Source organism: Monodon monoceros, unplaced genomic scaffold (genome assembly GCF_005190385.1).
Source record: "Monodon monoceros isolate NGI ecotype Baffin Bay Population unplaced genomic scaffold, NGI_Narwhal_1 Super_Scaffold_21, whole genome shotgun sequence".
Lineage (NCBI taxonomy): Eukaryota > Metazoa > Chordata > Mammalia > Artiodactyla > Monodontidae > Monodon > Monodon monoceros.
In genome coordinates, this window is record NW_021703778.1 from 140,058,445 (window position 1) to 140,080,218 (window position 21,774).

Genomic DNA, 21,774 nt, shown 5'->3' on the forward strand with positions numbered 1-21,774 from the left:
GCGGCTGCGCAGGGCGAGGCGAAAGAACAGGGAAGAGTACACTCCGTCTCTTCCTCTACTTTTCATCTTTGGTCACAGCGCCACCTCATGGTTGACTAAAGCTTTCAGAGAGGATTTATTTTTCAGGGACAAGGAATCAGAGTCCTCCCTCTTACCTGCGCCTTGAAGGTTACTTAGCGAAAGCTAAAGACAGCGAGAAAACGTACTTTTCAGGTCCTCCTAAGGTCCACATTCTTCTTTGTTCTCGGAGGACCTGGACTCTATGGTCAGTGACGAAGAGGGGCCTCCATCCTGTTGGCGCTTGCGTGCTGGTGGTTGCGCATGCGCGGTGGGGTCGAGCGAAGCGCACGCTTAGAGTCGGCGGCTGCTACGGGTGGATCAAGTCTGGTCTCTCCGATTGAAGAGCGTGGCGCCGGACACCAGTGCGGGATTCACACACATACCTCAGGTGACTAGGCGCCCCGATCGGTTTCTCCAGGAATTCACTTTGGTTGTGTCCAGTGACATGGGTGGTCGATAGAGGGTAGGCCCCGGGCTAACACCCCCTCCTTCTCCCGTCCCTGCGCGGGAAGTGTCTGCACACAGCTGCCACCGCCCGCCGGCTCCGTGTCGGTCTCCCCGTGTAGCAGAGGTGTCATGGTGCGAACGGAGGTCTCTCGTGAAGGGAGGCGGGCCGAGTGACTGAACAGCTCTTTAAGTGTGCTTCAAGTGGGGACGCCGTGAGGTGGGGCGGCCTTGGGAGAATGCCGTGACGCCCCCGCCCCGGGACGCGGAACACTTTGCCCTCTCCGGGCCTGAGAGTTCCATCCTTTTTTCGTTTTTTTTTTTCTTCCGCCCCAGCAAATACTCTCAATTGTAACCAGACCTGGCACTTCAAGGAACCCATTGATTGGGCCACAATATTGACAAGAGTTGGGTTAAAAAAAAGATCCAAGTTTGTTCATCTGATAAGTGATATTAAAAAAATCGAAGCTGCTTTCGCCCTGTGTTGCTGGCGTGGTGCGTTTCTGGAGAGAGAGTCGCTCCTTAAGATGGCACTAAAAGATCCTACTGAAGAGTTTATTACTCTTCGTATCGGTTTGCCGTGTTTCAGCACCGATGAGAATAGACTTGTAGAAATACGCGCTGTGATCTTACGGTTAAGCAGAACTAAAACACATAAGATACGGGAATTTTAGGTCCTTTTTGTCAGCGCCCCAAACTTAGGCTACTTTAACGTTCATTAACAAGAAACATTGTTTCTTGGGGAAAAGGTGTAGCAAAGAAGTCTTGTTTTTTCTACCGATTTAAGCTGTTATCCACGGGGAAAAAACCTTGTAACTCTGTGTCTTTCAACAGTTTGGAATTATTTACATAGAGCTTTACTGCCTCTTCTCAGTTCATTGTATGCCAAATGACAGCGATTCTCAAAACATCTCAAAAAGATGCACAGTAATGTTTTTAGAGATGGGTGCTTCCTATTTCAACGACAGTGAACTAGTTTAAAAGCTTTGTTTGTGTAGCACTTATGTAGTCAGAACGAGCATTCAGAACATAACTAAGTGTCAGGCCCGAATCAGAATGATCACGGGAGTTGCCTCTATCACATTATACTTTACTTTGGAAAAGAATGTGGACTTCTGTATCCATTATGGCGACTTGAGCATGCAGTGGTTTCAGAAGTCCTGCCTACTGTTTGACCAGGCAAAATTACTGACATTGCAGGGTATTTGAAATTATCTTGGAATTCAGTTCATGTATTTTGAAAGATGGGTGTTCTTTACTGGAGAACACACACAGTATTGTAGTACTCTGACATTTTGAGGCTTTGTGGGTTAAACTCTGGAGCCAATGTCAGATGACCTGGATTTAGCTCCTGTTGTACTTAGTAAGCATTTGTCTTTGAGGAAGACATTTAATACTTTATTTTAATAATAAAATAATTGTTTAATGAATTAAGTTACAAAATGGAAATGATACCTCCTTTGCCTTTTAATAGCTTATATTTGTATAGCACATTACACTTTCCAAATTTTATCACATGTATATTATTTCATTTGATACCCGCCACAAACCGGTGAAGTACATGGCACACACTAGAAACTACAGTTAATGGGAATGCATTTCCCAAGCAGCCACAGCTAGTAAGTAGGAGAGCGAAGTCTGGAACCCATGTCTAGAGCTATTCCCAAAGTCAGGCTATGCTACTTGCCTGACTTGAAGACCCTATTGAGGGTGAAATAAAATAAGTCGAAGTGCTTTAAAAATTATGTAAAAGGGCTGATAGATACTTGATGTGTGACTCCTATTTTCCTGACTGATTTTTTTCAAAGTTACTGTTATTAGCATAATATTTCCATAAATAAGGAGATAGGTTCAAAATCTGTTAACCATTATGCAGGTTCTTTTGCAAAGTAGATTTTTTTTATACTCCATTACTTGTCTTTTACTGGGAATGACATACCATTAGCAGTATTCCTTTATTTACACTGTCTATTGCAAAGAGACTTGTACCTCCTGAAGCATTAGCATCCATATCTCCCTTCAGGATTCTTTTACACGATTGCCTATGTTCTTTTACAATTGAATTAAGTCTTGCTTCTCCAAAATTATTGGCTTTACTATTTGAAGAAACTTGGTGAGTAAAAGTGGTTAGCACCTGTTAAATCTCTTAAAACTGTTTCATACATTTCCATAACGTTTATTTTTATATCCAGTTTGAAACTTTTTCAGCTCTCAAATTTTAGTACCTTACATGCAGATAATTGACAACAGTTGTCCAAGAAAAAAAAAAGCCCTGTTTAGAAATGAAACAACCAGCTCAGCTGTTTCTTGGTGGGTAATTGAATGTCTGCTTCCCTTTATTTGCTAAATCCCTGTTTTGTCAGGCTTCAAAGAGAAATATATCTCTGCCACTGTTATTAATATGCAGCTTTATTTTTTGTTATACGGGATAGGTTAATACTAGAAGTTTGCACTAATTTATAGTTTATGTTCCAGCACTGAATATGTACATTGATAGTGCTTTTTGTTTAAGATGTTTTACTGATTGTCATGTATTTATCAGTGATATTGAGAGAAAATATAGCCTGTTGTATAAGACACAAACTATGGATTCAAACTTCATAGGTTCAGATTTTGACTGTCACTTGTTAGCAGTATATGACAAAACAAGATGCTTAACCCATGCTTCATGTTTTTCATCTATAAAATGGGGAAGACTAGGAGGAAAGTGATACCTCAGGGAGATGGGCAGTGGCCAGATAAATAGGACCCTGTAGGTAGTGGAAAAATGTATAAATCAGTGGGTAAGCCACTAGGAAGAAACATGTGGGTACAGGTAGCAAGTTCTCAAACTGCTCTGAAGCAGAACTCTGGTGTTCTATGAGCTGGATGTAGGTGTTCTGTCTTTAAGATAAGTAATGACAGTCTTATTTCCCAATTAATAAGAAAAAAAAAATAGGTGAAGTTTCACAAATTTTTCATAGGACCTTAGGTCTTATTATTGCCTGTCTTCTGAGCTTTGACAATAGTAAATTAGTTAAGGTTAGCAGAAAAACATGAAAATTATCAACTATGATTAATTTGGGAGCTTCCTTTTAAAAATGTGTTTCTACATATGGTATGATTTTAGGCCTGTGGGTCATAATAGGAGTGGTGTTGAAAATAGGTTGGGTGGATCAAAGGGAGTAATTTTAAATATATTTAATGTGTGGAGGTTAAGAGAAACTTGAACTTTATAGTAGTGGGAACCTATAAAGCTGTTCTCGAGCTTGGGTATAACTATTCAACAAAAGAGAAGAATATTTGGGAGTAATGGGAAAAGTGGAAGCTAAAAATTTTGGTAGTTGTGAATTAAATTCAAGTTTGTTTTAAGAGGAAAAAAATTCAGATTAGTGTGTTTTGTGATTAATAAATTTTTTGTTTTTGTCTTGACATGTGATACTGTAATTTTGGCTATAATAAATAATGGAGTATATCATTTGATATATGGTTAGGGTTAGGATTTAATTTGTTGGAAGAGTCTTCCCTTCATATAGCAGGCGGTAACATATCCAGTCTTAGCTGACTTGGAGGAAGAGTAGCTTTAGTTTTTCTGACAGGTTTATAATAGTAGTGATGCTTCCTATCATTTGTTATTTCTTAAAGTATTAAAATAATATTTTACTCTTAAGGTATACCTTTAATCGTTCAGTGTCAGGACTTTGTAAATGGTCATTATTTTTTATGATTCCTCTGAAACTGATGGTAGAGAATCACGCAAGCCTTACAAAAATGTGGAGCAAAATAAAAATTAAAGCTTGGTTCCAGAACATTCCTCTGTTTTCTGGTACCTCTGTTTTCTTTATGTCTTTAAGAAGTTTAAAGAGGGGAGAAAACCGATAACTTCTTCCAGTGGCAAGATGTGGAAAATTGACATTTTAAAATTTTGACCTTAACTGAACACTTACTTGATTGTTTTGTTCAGATTGCAGAATGCCGGGTCTAAGTTGTAGATTTTATCAGCACAAATTTCCTGAGGTGGATGACGTAGTGATGGTGAATGTAAGGTCCATTGCTGAAATGGGAGCTTATGTCAGCTTGCTGGAATACAACAACATCGAAGGCATGATTCTTCTGAGTGAGTTGTCCAGAAGGCGTATCCGTTCTATAAACAAACTCATCCGAATTGGCAGGAATGAATGTGTGGTTGTTATCAGAGTGGACAAAGAAAAAGGTAAATGAGAAAAAGATTTAAAATAATTTATATTTTAAAAATTTATATTTACTTATTAAATATAAGTTTATATTTAATATATAAGTATTCATATATTAAATAATTTATATCTGGAAATTTTTATTTAAAATGATTTATTTTAAAATATATTTTTTGTAAATTGCCTACTGAAGTAAAAAAAAAGAAAAAAACACCTCCTTTTGTCTTTAAACTCTTTTACATACAGAGTTGTTAGAGAAGGGTGCTAGTTAACCATCTAAACAAGACCTTTTAAGTTAGTAGTGGGTTTTTTTTTTTTTAATTTTATTTATTTATTTATTTCGGCTAAGTTGGGTCTTTGTTGCTGTGCACGGGCTTTCTCTAGTTGCGGCGAGCGGGGGCTACTCTTCGTTGCAGTGCATGGGCTTCTCATTGCGGTGGCTTTTCTTGTTGCAGAGCATGGGCTCTAGGCATGCGGGCTTCAGTAGTTGTGGCTCGTGGGCTCTAGAGCGCAGGCTCAGTTGTGGTGCATGGGCTTAGTTGCTCCGCAGCATGTGGGATCTTCCCGGACCATGGCTTGAACCTGTGTCCCCTGCATTGGCAGGCAGATTCTTAACCACCACGCCACCAGGGAAGCCCAGTAGTGGTTTAATTAGTACATCCCAGGACTAGTTTTTGTGAGCCAAGTAACCTGAATTTTATTCCCAGAGGTTATCAGGATCTTGATAATTGACTCATTGCCAAACTCACCAAACTCAGAGAGACAAATAAGCAAACCAGAGTGCTAGTTCATTCATATTTGTCAGGTGCCTTTTTATTGATTTAGAGTTAGATTAGTAATCAGGTTATTGAATAAGTGATGGAAATTGGGCAAAGGTAAGTGGATTTTAGGAATATTTTTTATGTCTTTAAAAAAGCAATATACTGCAGACACACACCCAAAACCCAATATTGTATGTCTCTGATAATCAGAATGTTTGTGACCCCCAGATCCTATGGGATCTTTCCGGCAGAGATGAATAGGTATTCATTTATTTACTCTTTGGGTATCCCTTCTTTGGACCCCATGTAAATCTTCACCTTAGTGAACACAATTTTTCTAAATATATTGTATAATACCATTGAGTAGGTTTTGTCTTCAACTGGCTTAATATAGTTAAGATAATTTGTTTTAGTCATCTTACTATAGTTTGTTAGATTTTAGTTTCAGGCAAGTGGTTACTGTCATGCTTAAAAGACCAATCAGTCACCCTGACTGAGCTTGGCTTTCTGAATCTCCTCAGCCACCTAGTTAATTGATACTTCTGCAAATGAATAATTTTATACATAACTGACTTCTTTTCTGATTATAATCTTAGACAATAAACTTTCGAGGCAGCTTATATTACCCCTTAGGTGGTGCTACCACTTAGTACATTGATTATTCTAAATGCTTTGATATGACTGACTTGTGGCACCCTCCCCAGCTTCCATTTATTAAACTGCTTGAAGACTGAGATTATTCCTTAAACTTGTGTTTCGTTGTTGCTCCAGTAGGACTTTGAATGGTGTCTTATCTTATATTGCTTTCCTATTATATGAAATATATACACAAAAAGGAATCAAATACATTTTCAACTGCCGTCAGAAAAAGTGAAAGGGTAAACTTGTATAAGTACAGTATTTACATGTAAAAATTTATTTTCATAATAGCATTGTTTTCATAGTGTTAATTAAAAACAAGAAACAACAATCTAAATTGTGGTTATATAAATCATGACACAACCAATCAAGGCAATTTTATACAGAATGGGATCTGAATATTCTGATATGAAAAGATCTCCAGGGTAAGATAAGAAAAAAAGCAAAGTGCAGAAGATCTACAGAAGGGATCCTTTCTGTTACTAGAAGATTAAGTCCTATTGGATAAACCATTCATCATAACTGCTATAAACCCTAAACAAGTATCTGAATGGGTGATAAAAATTACTCAAGGAGAGTGAGAGCAACCAAAAGCAGGCTGAAACTGAAGGCAGGTTGACACTTGGAAGAAAGGAACTGCACTGGATAAATTTTACAGTTTTTTGACTGAGTGCATGTTACAGACAACTTCCAAGCAGGGCATTGACAATTCTAGGGGAAAACATACAGTCTTAATGGCTTGAGAGCCAGAGATGAGAGTTCTGGACAACCACAACAGTTGGAAAGTAGTGATAGGGATTAGAGAAAGGAGAGACACAGAGGGAGAGCCCCCAAGTTTATATATAAATTATGCTGAAATCTCTGGCCAGCCCGTGAAACTAGTAATACACAGGGTAGACTGCAGCCCAATAGGGTAAAAATCTAAACAAATTTTGTTTGCTTTCCATCTGGGGAGACAGAGCTTATAGTTTTGAATTCAAACAAGCTAACTGCTAAAACAAAAATTCAGTATCCTTGGGAATTCCCTGGCAGCCCAGTGGTTGGGATGCCTCACTTTCACTGCTGAGGGCGTGGGTTCAATCCCTGGTTGGGAAATGCAAGCCGTGCGGATTAGCCAGAAAAAAAAAAAAAAGAAAAAATTCAGTGTCCCTAAGAGGAACCTAAAGGAATTCACAATGTGCCACGTATATTTCCTAATGTCAAGGATACAACTCAAATTGCTAAATAGTTGAAGAAACAGGAAAATATGACCCATACAAAAAAGGTAATCAATGGAGACTGACCTAGAGATCACCCTAATGTTGGAATTAGCAGATAAGCATTTTAAAGTAAATGTTATAACTACTCAAAGATATTAGGAAAATATGCTTAATAGTGAATGAACAAAATGAAATCTCAGTAGAGAAATTAGAAACTCTCATAAAGAACTAAAATGAAAAATATAATATCTAAAAAATTCACTGGATGGGCTAACAGCAGATAAAAGATGACAGAAGGCTTCTTGAAATTTGAAGGTAGTTCATTTAAAAAGAACCAATCTGAAGAACTGAGAAAAAAAAAAACCTGTCAACTATCAAAAGCTCTATTCCAAAAGAAGGGGAGAAAAAGAAAGAACAGAAAATATATTTGAAGAAACCATGGCCAAAAGTTTCCCATATTTGCTGGGGAAGAAAAATGTTTATATATTAGAGAAGCTCAGCAAACCTGAAGCAGGATAAATACTAAGACCACATTTAGGCATACCAAACTATTGAAAAACAGAGAAAATCTTCAATGTAGCCAGAGGAAAATGATGTTATTTGTAGGGGAACAGTAATACAAATTACTGTGGCATTCTTATTGGAAATAATGAAGGTCAGAGCATTGAATGATATCTGTAAAACACTGAAAGAACACTGTCAAACCAGAATTCTGTATTTGAAGAAAATATTCAACAACAAAAATCAAATGAAAACATTTTCAGGTAAATAGAAACTAGGGGGATTTATTACCAGGTAAGACCTACATTATAAGAGATGGTAAAGGAAGTTGTTCAGGCTGAAGAACTGTGATGGCTGAAATGGAAAATATGTGGGTAAACGTAAAAAACCATTTTCTCCCTCTTTATTTTTTTTTTAATGGGGGTGTAGTTGATTTACAATGTCATGTTAGTTTCCAGTGTACAGCAAAGTGAATCAGTTATATACATATATCCACTCTTTTTTTAGATTCTTTTCCCATGTAGGCCATTACAGAGTATTGAGTAGAGTTCCCTGTGCTATACAGTAGGTCCTTATTAGTGATCCATTTTATATATATAGTAGTGTGTATATGTCAATCCCAATCTTCCAATTTATCCCTCCCCCCACCATCCCCTGGTAAACATAAGTTTGTTTCTACATCCGTAACTCTGTTTCTGTTTTGTAGATAAGTTAGTTTGTACCCTTTTTTTAGATTCTACATATAAGTGATGTTACGATATTTGTCTTTCTCTGTCTGACTTACATCACTCAGTATGACAATCTCTCCATCCATTCACATTGCTGCAAATGGCGTTATTTTGTTCTTTTTTATGGCTGAGTAATATTCCATTGTATGTATGTACCACATCTTCTTAATCTGTTCCTCTGTTGATGGACATTTAGGTTGCTTCCATATCCTGGCTATTGTAAATAGTGCTGCAGTGAGCATTGGGGAGCTCCCTCATAATTCTTTAAAATACATTTAACTACTTGTCTCATTGTGTACCCATGGGACTTTTATTTATGGAGGTGACTGGTGACATGGAGAGGCCAATGCCATTGAAAGAACATTTTTATTATTAAAGTTTCCCAAGAGATGGGAACCCAGCATGCCATGCAAAGCCACATGAGGAAGCACCGGTTTTGATCAGGAGATAGAAGGAGCAAGGGGAAAGCCTAGGCCAGAGCTTTTATTGAGGTTTCCATGACAAAGGCAAGGCAGGTCGGCGTAAACAGTTTAGGGTTGGCTCATTTGAATAGTTTGGGCAGGGCTTGGTGCATTGGGGCTGTCCCTAGTTGTTTGGTACCTGGCTCTATGCTGGTTTAGGGCATGGGATAATATTGGCCTGCTGTGTGGAACTTTGATGAGATGATTGGGGGTATGGGCTCTAGATTGGTTGATTTGCATGTAAAAGGCTGCTCCCACTGAGGCCTTTGCCAACTCTAAGAATTGTCTAGTGCCAGGCAGGGAAGTCTCTTCCCCAGTCAGCCAGGCCACAAATGTCAGAGCATCAAGAATACAGAAAATATAGTTAATGCAGTTGACCCTGTGATGAATGGATGCCAAATAGACAAATACAGTGTCTTTTGGCTTTATCTCTCATTTGGATAATTGAAAATTATCCCCTCCACTAAGGTAATAGAATATGCAGTTACATGATGATAAAAATTCATTTCTGAAAACAAAAATCTCTTACCTTGTACTTTTTATGCAGTATTTTGTTGATACGATTTTAGTGGGGAATAAGTGTAGGTATGCCAACCCAACAATCTGGTGGTGAAAATTGTCACAGTGATTCTTTGGCACTTAGACAGAGATAATTTTTTCAAATTTTTCTCATATAGGATATATTGATTTGTCAAAAAGAAGAGTTTCTCCAGAGGAAGCAATCAAATGTGAAGATAAATTTACCAAATCCAAAACTGTAAGTTGATTTTTTAATCAAATTAGTCCACTATTTGATGTGTTTAATAAATAATCTGCATGGTGTGTTCCTGGCAGAAACAAAACCTACATTTTCTGTAACAGTATTACCATTTCTCATTCTGTGTTACATAGAAAAACAATTTGAAGACTTTATTTCAAAAGAGTATGACTTCAGTGTTCTTGTCTCATGATGTTACTACCTTAAAGCATTGCTTGATGTGTAATATTCTCAAATCAGTACTGGACCATTAGTGTTTTTAAGGTATTTTAGGTTAAATTAACTATGGGTGATTTCAGCTGATTGGGCTTGTCGCAGCATGTAGTTTTTGATTTTCAGCTCTGTTCTGGGATAAGGATCACAGAGACAACCAGCTGTTGTTTGTTAAGAATGAGCAAAGGTCAAGCTTCCCTGGTGGCGCAGTGGTTGAGAGTCTGCCTGCTGATGCAGGGGACACGGGTTCGTGCCCCAGTCCGGGAAGATCCCACATGCCGCGGAGCAGCTAGGCCCACGAGCCATGGCCGCTGAGCCTGCGTGTCTAGAGCCTGTGCTCCGCAACGGGAGAGGCCACAACAGTGAGAGGCCCGCGTACCACAAAAAAAAAAAAAAAAAAAAAAAGAATGAGCAAAGGTTTGTAAAATGTCTTTGAATCCAGGAAAGCAAGGCAGGGCCTGTTACTTAGTGTGGTTCTCCACCCCACCCCTCACCCACCTTGGTTTTTTTCCTTTTCTTATTAGTTTTGCTGTAATTTCCTCAGTAAGCACTAATAAAGCAAGGACAGTCATTTCTTCATTCTCATCTTTCTGTATTTTTCTGTTCTCTGGTCCTATTTAGATTTTCCTTTATTCCCTAGATCCTCAGTGCTTATTGGCAGTTTCCACTGGTTCTGTTTTCTCTACCCTTCTCTTGTGTCTTTTGTTCCTCTGCCATGTGTCCTCAAGATAAAATGCCAAGAAAAGTGTTTACATGAAGAAAAGATTTTTAAAATCTTGCTTAGCCCCAGTAAAAGAGAGTACAAATCTAAAAGCCATCAGACCATTACCCAAATCTTTCAAGTCCCACCAAGTCCAGATCTGAGAAGCACTGCTCTAGGAAACTTCCTTTTTGTTTTGTTCCCCTAGGATATTGTAAAATGAGCATAATAGATCTTATTAGGATAATAAGACGATAGAATGAAATAGCCAATGTTAGTACTTTTCCTCACTCAGATTTTGTGTGTAATTAACATGAAGGCCTTTTTATACTCTTTCTCTTCTTTAAGCCCTTTTATGTTTAGGAGATTAGGAAAAGAGTTTGGCAGCAGGTGGGTAGGATTGAAGGATAACTGTTAAATGATAACAGAGCAAAAGAAATAATAAAATCTCCATCCAGGTTCCATGCTCTCATGGAGTAGTAATAATACTATCTTACATTTTGATCCGTAAGACCTCACTACAGTAAAAAGGAAAGATACTAGTATCTCCCTTTCCAGTTGAGGAAATATATTCAGAGAGGTTTGTTTGTCCCAGAATTGACTTGATCTGGGTCTTAGGTTGTAAATGCTATACTACTTGTACTTGTTATACCCACTTGAGTTGGTTATTATGGAAAAGCGAATATTTCTCTATGGAGAAAGAATTTGTGTGTGGCGATCTTTTGTTGTTAAGGAATTAGTGTAGTCAAATTAACCAAACGTTTGTTTTTATATGCTATCTACTAAAATGTAAAAATACCTTTTTTTTTTTTAATATAGATCTCTTACCTTTGAATTGTTGAGCTCTTCATTTTGTTTCTAGGTTTACAGCATTCTTCGTCATGTTGCTGAGGTCTTAGAATATACCAAGGACGAGCAGCTGGAAAGCCTGTTCCAGAGGACCGCTTGGGTCTTTGATGACAAGTACAAGAGACCCGGATACGGTGCCTATGATGCATTTAAGCACGCAGTCTCGTAAGAACACCTTCTTAGCTCTGCTTCTCCATTGATACTACAGCTGCTGGGTCTAGCACACAAGTTGAGAGCCTGACATTTAATAGCACAACATTCATGTATTAAGTCCTTGCCAAATTTAGATTAAAATATTTTAGTATAATAGGCCCATGATATGGGCCAGTCCTATAAAGCCGAGCCTATATGATTTGGTATACCATAGTTATGTAGTTTTGTAAACCATATGGTTTCATCTCACACTACTGTCTTACATACTCTCCTCTCCTAGTTTTGTTATTGTCCTAGGTGACTTCAGGGCCAACATAGATGTTTTGTTTAAAACTTGTTTTCTTTACCTCAGTTCCTTAGACCTTCAGCCCATGCCACATTAGCTAGTCTTCCATATAGCCTTACCCTGGGTCTTACTGTCACCAGGATTTGCTCTGTCTCCGAAACCTTTAATTCACACATTCTGTTCTTTCACCACAGCCTCCTGTCCTTCCAGCTCCCACAGTTAGTCCTACTCTGTGTCGTTTTAATTCTTATTATTATCAGGCTCTGATTCCAAACCTTTTTTTTTTCTCCCTTTTTCACCCTTTCCTGCCTTCTCTTTCTTATTCAGCATAGACACACCATGGTCCATCATTTCAACAACTTTCTTGCCAGTGTCATGAGTTTTGCCCTGTTTTTCCTTCTGTTACATCCAGCCTTGGAGCGATGTTCCTGCCTTCTCTGCACTTGTAGACTGCTGGGTGCTGCTAGGAAAAACCACAGTCTTGCAGGTTGGTGCCACTGCATATTCATGGTCTCCAACCTCAGCTGGGCCTTAACTGCTGCCCCACATTCTCTTTACTCCTGGTCACTTCTTCCTCTCATTCTTAGATTGGCTATTTTAGAACTTCTCCACACTCTTCCTCAGATACCCACTCTGTCCCTCTCCTCTCACTCTCACCTGGTGCGCTCACTACCTAAAAAAGAAAGTAGAGGCCATTGCACAGGATCACCTCTACTTCCACTTTCTCAGCCAACTTATCTCCATCCCACCTGTCACTACCTCCTGTGCTCCTGTCATACTGGAATTCGGATCCTTCCTGCTCTCAAAGTAATCTTACCACCTGTGCCCAGCTATTCCTAAGGGATGTCTTTCCATCTACTATTCCCTCTCTTGGGTCTTCAGCCTTTTTCTTTATTGGTTTTGCTCCATCAGCATAAAAATATGCTCAGATTTCTCCTATTTATACTAAAAACGAACTTTTCAACCTCCCCTCTACTTTCTCCTGTCACAAGCACTGTGTCCTCTCTTTTTAACAGCCAGATTTCTTAAGTTCTCTGCACTTACTGCTCTACTTCTGCACCTCCCAGTCCTTCCTAGATGTTAATACCTCACAAGCAGCCTCACCACTGCATTGTTACTTTCCCAGCCCTTGTGCTGCCAAGGGTTGTTGGTCTCCTCAGCCCTCAGAATGGCCAAGTGGGGCTTAGAACTGTTAGAACCTCCATCAGGCCTACTCCTCAGAGGCTCCAAATACCTTCTAGTTTACCCCCTCCCCTCATGTGACTTATTTTTTTTTTAAATATCACCTTGTGGGAAAGGTGAGAATAATAACAGCTAACATTTATATAATTCTCACGACAACCTATGGTATAAGTGTCATTATTATTCCTATCTTATAGATGAGGAAATTGAGACGAGATTAAATTGTCCAAGTTCACACAGCTACCAAATGGTAGAGCCTCAAACACAGGCATTGTAGTTATGCTACAGAGCTTATGCTATTAACCATCAAGCACTGCTTTGTATTTCTGTCCTCCCTGACTTCAGTCCTGGATCCCTCAGTCAGTACATGTCTTACCTTGGTTTGCTGTCATTGTCAGCCCCGCTTACCTCTCTAGCTTCTGCCTCCACCCCGTCTCCGTTACCACTCTGCATTCTTAACAAATAACAGGTTACATTCTTAACAAATTAACATTCATCTTAACGAATTAACATTCACTCATCACCGTTCACATTCTTTTCTTGCTTCATCAGACATGTTGCAGCTGTCCAGATTTAACTCATGATAATTCTGTGCCACATGTGCTTCATTTTTTTTTCTCTTAATTAAATAATTAAATATAATTTCTGAGATTGTTGGAAACGATATTTTATTCCTCCCAAGCCGGAATTCCGGTCACTTATCAGTGGTAACCACTATTCTGAAATTAGTATGTATCATTATCATTTATATACATATACATGTGTGGGTAGGTTATGAAAAGTATGTATAGAATCTTTTTTATGTTTAAATAATTTGTTTAAACAAAAAAAAATTTATTTTATCATTGTAACAAGATTTTCTGTACTTTACATTTTTACTCAATGCTATTATTGACCAGAATTTGTCCAAATTGATAGATGTATGCCTACTGCATATTAATTTCTATATAGTATTTCGTTGTGAGAATATGCTTTATTTGTTCCTCTATAAAGAGATTTTTACATAATCCCCTCCGCCCTTTTATCCCCCTACTTTTCAAAACTGCTATGACGAATGTCCATGTACATGTCTCTCTGTACAATGTTTGGGAATTGCTAAGATACCTAGGAATAGAATTGTTGGGTCATAGGATTGATTATATGCACCTTTAAATTTACTTAGTTTTGCCAAAGTACTCTCCAAATTGGTTCTACAATTTATATTCCCTCTTCATCAACATTTGGTATATATCTCAGATTTTTTTTGCCAAACTGATTGACGTACAATCGTGTCTTGTTTTGATTTGCATTTTGCTGGATGTTGGTAAAGTTAACAGCATTTCATATGTTTATTGACCATTTGTATTTCTTCTGTGAAACATCTGTTTATCTCATTTCCTCATTTTCTGTTGGTTTGTCTTTCAGTTATATCATAACTTTCTTAAAACTTTAAGTTCTACCTTAGCTCGTTAAAATCCTACCATTCTTTTAGTCGTCATTTCATTTTTTCCATTTGTTCATTCGTTCAGCAAACATGCCAGTGACTAAGACTGTGGTCCCTGTTTGTGGCACTTACAAGGGTCAGATGAAATGCCACTTCACCCATGAAGCCCTTCCTGACCCCACTAATATCTTCCTCTCCTCACCCCCAGGGATGCACTTCTGTTTGTTTTTTAAAAAATTTTTTCCATGTTTTTTTTCTTTTTAAGCTCCTTGAAGCAGGGACTGCTAATTACATGGAAATGCTTAATTATAGTGGGATGTGAGACGTATAAGCATAACTCATTTTATTGCACTTCGCATATACTGTGTTTTTTTTTTACAAATTGAAGGTTTGTGGCAACGCTTCATCAAGCAGGTCTGTTGGCACCAGCTTTCCAACAGCGTTTGCTCACTTCATGTCTCTGTGTTACACTTTGGTAGTTCTTGCAATATTTCAAAATTTTTCCTTATTTTGTTACCGTGATCTTTGATGTTACTATTGCAAAAAGATCACATCTCTCTGAACACTCAGATGATGGTTACCATTTTTTAGCAATAAAGTATTTTTAAATTAAGTTATATACATATTTTTAGACATAATGCTATTGAACACTTAATAGACTACAGTATAGTGTAAACATAACTTGTGTATGCACTGAGAAACCAGATGTGTGACTCACTTTATTGCTATACATGCTTTATTATGGCAGTCTGGAACTGAACCCGCAGTATCTTCGAAGTATGCCTGTATAGGTGACATTTTAAATTGCTTGCTTTAGCCAGATCTCTAAAATTTTTCTTTTAATAATAATCAATTGGATGTTTTCTGTTTGTCATACAGGCCTAAACGCTTTACTTGCATTATCTCATTTAATACTACAATCCAGTGAGACACACTGTTTTCATTCAAATTGTACATATTTGGAAATTGAGGTCTAGAAAGGCCCAAAAACACATAGTGATTAAATTGTGAAGCTAGGATTTGAACTCTAATTCTGACACTGAAGGCTGTGCTCTTAACCATTATTCTGTGGTATTATGTTTGGTGTCCTAATTATCAGTAAAGTAACCTTGACATTTTGTTTTGTGTATGTGTGTGTTGTTTTTTTTTTAATTATCAGAGACCCATCTATTTTGGATGGCTTAGATTTGAATGAAGATGAACGGGAAGTACTCATTAACAATATTAATAGGCGTTTGACTCCACAGGCTGTCAAAATTCGAGCAGGTAAATGATTTTTTAAATGATGTTTAAAATATTTTGCATGTACCAAAAAAGCGGTTACATAATGAGCCTCACCAAAGAATATGTTGCTACATCAACATCTACCTTTTTCTAAATGTTTTTCATAACAAGAAAAGTTAAAGAAATTATCTTTGCTTTTACAGAATTATAAAATACATATATATTGACGCAAGTAAATGAGTTCAGCTAACCTTGTTAGCCCGCTTTCTGGGGCATGGGGGGTGGCGATTATTTTGTTTTAGTGCATGCTTTAAAATTCCAGCAGTCCAGTAATATCCTCCCAGGCCTCTGGATTAACCACTGTTATGTTAGTTTGCAACATACTCTTTCAGCAGAGATTTTTCCTATCCACATATGGTGTATAGGAATGTATGCTGTTTATATTCAGATGTAAATTTTTATGTTTTTATAAGGATGGATACTATGCAGAATTTTCTTCAACTAGCTTTTTCCACTTGGTGTATCATGGCTGCCCTTTCATGTAGAACACGGGAATCTTTCTCATTTTGAATAGCTAAGTAATATTCCATAGAATGATAAACCTTGATATAAGCCAGTTTCCTCTTGATGAGTGTTTAGATGGTGCCAGTCTTTTTACAGCAGTTGACCCTTGAGCAACGTGGGGGAGTTAGGGTCGCCCATCCTCTGTACAGTCTAAAATCCACATATAACTTAGCCCTCCGTATATGTGGTTTTGAGTCCAAGATTCAACTACCATGGTTCGTGTAGTGTTGTAGTGTTTACTGTTGAAAAATTCTACTTGTAAGCAGACAATGCAGTTCAAGTCTGTATTGTTCAAGGGTCAACTGTATTACAAAAAACACTGCAAATTAACACCCTTATACACATACACTTAACCCATTTATACAAGCGTTCGGTAAGGCAGATTCTTAAAAGTAGAATTGCTGGGTCAGAGGGTATGCAGTTTTTAAACTGTTGTAAACAATTTGTGGTTATTATTTCATTCAGTCTTCATCACACTCCTCCTTATCTCCATTTTACAAATAAGGAACTGAAGCACAGAGGGGTTGAAATCATGACTTTTAACCCAGACATAGCCAGAATTCAAGGTGTTCGTTAAATTTCTCTTTTTTTTTATAGTTTCATCATTCAGGGGCTTGATGTGAATGAGAAGATACAATTTCAGTGCATATTCAGATATTTTTAATTATGAAAATTAATGGCTGGGATTGATTGATAATTGAAAGGATGATGAAAGCTTTCATACATATTTGAATACTAGTGTATTTGTCATGTCTCTGATTTCTTTTAAACCTCTAAAAAAAATTTTTGCATTTTTTTGGTATAAGCTTTTGAATTTTTATAATTTTAGATATTGAAGTGGCTTGTTATGGTTATGAAGGCATCGATGCTGTAAAAGAAGCCCTGAGAGCAGGTTTGAATTGTTCTACAGAAACCATGCCCATCAAGGTGAGTAGTCAGTTTTTTCCCTCCCTGATAAACCAAAATCACCTAAACCAAATCAAACCAGATTTTTTTAATGATCATGTCTCATAACAAATGTTATGAAAAGTGGTTCTTGATATGATATTTCTAGGAGATGTTTACAATTATGTGTAGGCTTTTTGTTGTAGCTACTGCTACTGTCACAGTGGATGGAGATTCCTGTTGGTATTTAGTGCCAAGGGGCCAGCTGTGCTAAGCCTACTTTACAGTAAAGAGTCACTGTGCCCATAATGCTCATAGAATCTTGAAAAGAGCAACTTATTCTCTCATATTCACACAGAGCTTTCAAGATGTTTGCCTTGAATCTTTCATTAGCAGTAAAATTAACTGGATGGTTGTTATTCAGAATCTCATAGAAGAATTTCTTCTATCAGTTTAGTTTGGAACCAAACAGGAATTTTAGAGACAAATTATCCATTGTGCCAATGATAGCTATAGTTAGTTTAGCCACCAAAGACCCAGAAGTCATAATCCTTCATATTTGGTATTGCAGTAGCCTGTTTATACTACTGGATTAGATCATAGTATCAGTTAGCTTTGGCTACTTTAACAAACTACTCCAAATTGCTGTGCTGCAGAATTGGGAGTAAGTTTTGGGGTGATTTGTTGTTAAAGCAGCAGATAAGCAAAACGATTCTCGAACATCCTCATTGTTGTGTGTTGTATAGGTACATTCATAATTGAATTTTGTCTTCCTTAGATTAATCTAATAGCTCCTCCTCGGTATGTAATGACTACAACCACCCTGGAGAGAACAGAAGGCCTCTCTGTCCTCAACCAAGCTATGGCTGTTATAAAAGAAAAGATTGAGGAAAAGAGGGGCGTCTTCAATGTTCAAATGGAGGTGAGGTCAATACTGGGGTGTTTTGCCTTGTTCTTAAAGTTCTTAAGAAATTTAAAGGATCTAAGTGATTTGCATTCTAAAATATCTAATCGGAGTCATTTTAAAACATGAGATACGTTTAAGATTACAACTCCCCTAAGCATAAAATAATCATTGACTCAGAGAGTTCCTAAAAGGGTGTTTATAAGTAAATAAGAACTCTCATGGGATGGTTATTCAGGACTGTGGTCACTGATCCCCCAAAAGGAAAAAAATATAGACAATGAAAATAAGTGATTGGTTATTGCCAGAATTTAATGTAGAATGCTTAAAATTTGATTTCAGAATTAAAAACAAGAATAGTCTCATACTTTCCTCATCTCAACAAGAACAAAAACTAATTTTCATATATAATTTTCAAAACAGTTTCTTCTGTGGAAAAGAATAGTAAGTAATTTATTTTGAAGCCAGAAGATGCATTTTTACAGGACATCTTTTTGTGTATTTGAAAGATACAGCCACTGCAATTATTTTCATATATTTTCTGTTCTAGCTTGTTAGAAATTGCAGAAAATGTATTAGGTTTTAATATTTATGTTTTCTTTTCCTGTATTGTCTTACTCTCATAAATTTCTTTTATTATTTATCTCATGGAATTTATTGGTGATATTTCAGCACTCAAAAGTGAACAGATAGGGCAGAGTTGTTAGCAAAGTGTTTTTTAAGAGTTAAAATACCAGGCAGTAATACTATTGAAATTGAATTTGTGTACTGTTTGACTACTTCACTTTGAAATTGTGCCTCTGCTTCCACAGCCCAAAGTGGTCACAGATACAGATGAGACTGAACTTGCAAGGCAGCTGGAGAGGCTTGAGAGAGAAAATGCCGAAGTGGATGGAGATGACGATGCGGAAGAAATGGAAGCCAAAGCCGAAGATTAACTTTGTGGGCAACAGAGTCCAGTTTAAGGAACACAAAGCAGCCTTCCTGGCTGTTAACCCTAGACTTGAAAGTTTTCCAGTATTGAAAACTTCAAAGCTGAATATTTTTTATTTCGAAGTATTTAAATGTTCCAACAGACCAAAACGTGAAATGCCCTCCTAAATGTCAGCTGTTTTCACACAGTAGCTCTGACACCTTGAGCATTTTTTAAGGGAGTGGCCTGATTTCACTAGAGACAAATCTTTAAGAACAGTCATAAAATGGGGCGTGTGATTTCCATTTCTGATGTCTCCAGATTGGCACCCCTTTGTAGTTCAGTGCCTCCATGAGATTTACCAGGGGCACCCAAAGCAAATAGTCCTAACCTTTCTATATAAAATGTATCAAGCAAACATTAAATAAATTTCTGGGATATTTAACCATAGGTTTCTTCCTTATTGTCACCAGTTAAAAGCATTATGATTACTAAGACCCTAATTCTATTATCTTCATTTTATTTGAAATGTAGTAATATAAAGGCAGGTGACCTAAAGGATCAATATAGCAGATCCTTTCAAAGGGAGGGTTTAGAGAACATAATTTTAATTAGTGAAAGTTTACTCCTAGGGGGAAAAAGCCTTAAAATGCAACTAAAGAATTACATTGGTTGTGTGCCTTTTACCTATTTGAGACTGATGACAACATGTGGGATGAGGGAGAATTTGTCACACTGGTCCTTGTTGGCGTACTAAGCTGCTTGCCTTGAGTTTGTAATTCAGGGTGGTAAAGGTTTTAGGGGTGTTTCTTCTGTTTTTTAAGAAAAAGATGCTGCTTTTTAAATTAAGTTATTTGAGTCTCATTGCCCAACTTTCGATTTTTTTTTCCAGTAAAATATCTGCTAGGTGCCACCTAGAAGCTTCAGTTCTCTTCATAATAGAGTGGGGATCTGTTTGAACACAATTACAATGGTTTTTCTGTGTTTCCATCATTTTTTTCTTTAAGAGCTGATTGTTCTAAAGGTAAATAAATAATATATACAAAGGTAAATAAATTTCATAGATAACGTATGGTTTGCAGTTACAGCTACAGTAGCCAGGGTGTAGAAAGTCTTAAGTTAACTTTGGTCTGCTTCATAAATTTAATCTCTTAGGGTACTTGAGGTACTATATAAATTAATTTTACTAATCATTCCCAAGAAATACTTCTTAGAAGATTAAACCTAACCCACCTTAGTCAATCCAGGACTAGACTTACCTCAGTGTTAAAGGGAATGGAAAATAGAAGAGTGTGTTGGTGGGCCATTTGAGCCATTTTTGAAGGTTTGTCCCTTTGTTTAATTTAGCAGCCTCTACTAGCTCTTTAAATCCAGAAGTCTAATTTCATATAACGGTTTCCACGAGGGAGCCATGATTGCTGGCTTGCATACTGGGAATATTTAGAGGAGAATCTGGCACATAATTTTCACTTCAGTCTTTCTGAGGAGTCAAAAAAAAGTCTATAAAGCTCACAGCATCAAGAATGTTATCAAACTGTAACAGGTGCTCCTTAAATGTTTGCTGTAAGCAGAGGAATTGAATTTTCACTTTGTTTACTGAATTTTTTTTAATACTTCAAAAGCCATAACTGTCGAGAAATACCGGTGGCATCAGTGGTGAGTGATTTTATCCCATGCAGGTCTTTTGCTCAGTTACGCAACAATTTTGCAAATTTATGACCCTTATGAGAAAAAAGATCAATACCTCACTGATCATGAAGGAGAGAACTAACTAAACTTACCCTGGTGACCTAAAAGTATCACTTTCAAATATGAGAACAAGATCACACCCAGCTCCAAATAACTTGAACAGATTGACAAAGACAATTGACCAGTTTATCCAAATGGATCTCTCCCCACAAAGACTCTTCATTAAAAATTGACAATTTCATCTACTCCCCATGCTGCCTTTGAGGTCAAGTGGTTATCGACTCATAACTGAAAATAGTTTGAGTCTCCATTAGGCATAATTAGTTGAAAATCTTAAATGGCCTGGAAAAATATGAACGCAAACCATTTTTCACGTTTTCTAGTAAAACAAGACAAGCCATTACTTACATGGATAATGCTCAGACACTTAGTGGAAACCTACAGAGACGTGCGAAGCTGTACAGTTACTACTCAGCTGCCGTACTTGACCTCGCTGCTTTTACATCGAGAACGGTGTAAATGGTTCCGGATTTTTAAAAATTCAAGTGCTAGTTACTCTTGGCGAGAGTTGACCCCTGATTTGCCTCAAGGTGATAGTCAACTACTTTTCAACACACGATACTGATACCATACAGAGTGGGGTGTAATTGTGCTAATTTAGAGTCAAGAAGCCATCAAACCAAATGCAGTTTAATTCAGGTAAACACCTGTTGATAACAAGAAGCAATAAAGAAACTAATTCCAAGGACATAGACCTTGGTGAAATGCCAAATGGGAAATGGTGCTTTAAAAGGCAGTCTCTTAGAATGTGAGGAATAAAGTAAAACCTCAGATCAGTTATTCTAGACAAGATTAAGAGGAGACAGTTCAAACTATTGAAGAGAATGAATTTTTACTTAAGCACTTTGGAAGTATCCACTCCCCTTAAATGTAAGTTACGTATCTATTCATTAAAGGAAGCCGAAGCACTTGTACTTGGCAGATTACTGTATTAAACTTGAAAGTAATAAAAATGTTTTTAAAGATACTGTATGATGCAGACTTTTCACTACTTCAGATTAACCTCC

At 37.3% G+C, this 21,774-nt stretch overlaps 1 protein-coding gene across 1 annotated transcript; it reads left to right on the forward strand.

Moving 5' to 3' along the window:
• Positions 1-316: 316 nt before the first annotated feature.
• Positions 317-21,734, forward strand: EIF2S1 (eukaryotic translation initiation factor 2 subunit alpha). Its single transcript, XM_029238897.1, has 8 exons — positions 317-448; positions 4,448-4,696; positions 9,643-9,722; positions 11,498-11,649; positions 15,688-15,794; positions 17,146-17,243; positions 17,980-18,123; positions 18,918-21,734. Exons 1-8 carry the CDS (start codon positions 322-324, stop codon positions 19,041-19,043), a joined length of 1,083 nt encoding a protein of 360 aa, XP_029094730.1. The 5' UTR covers positions 317-321; the 3' UTR covers positions 19,044-21,734.
• Positions 21,735-21,774: the final 40 nt, after the last annotated feature.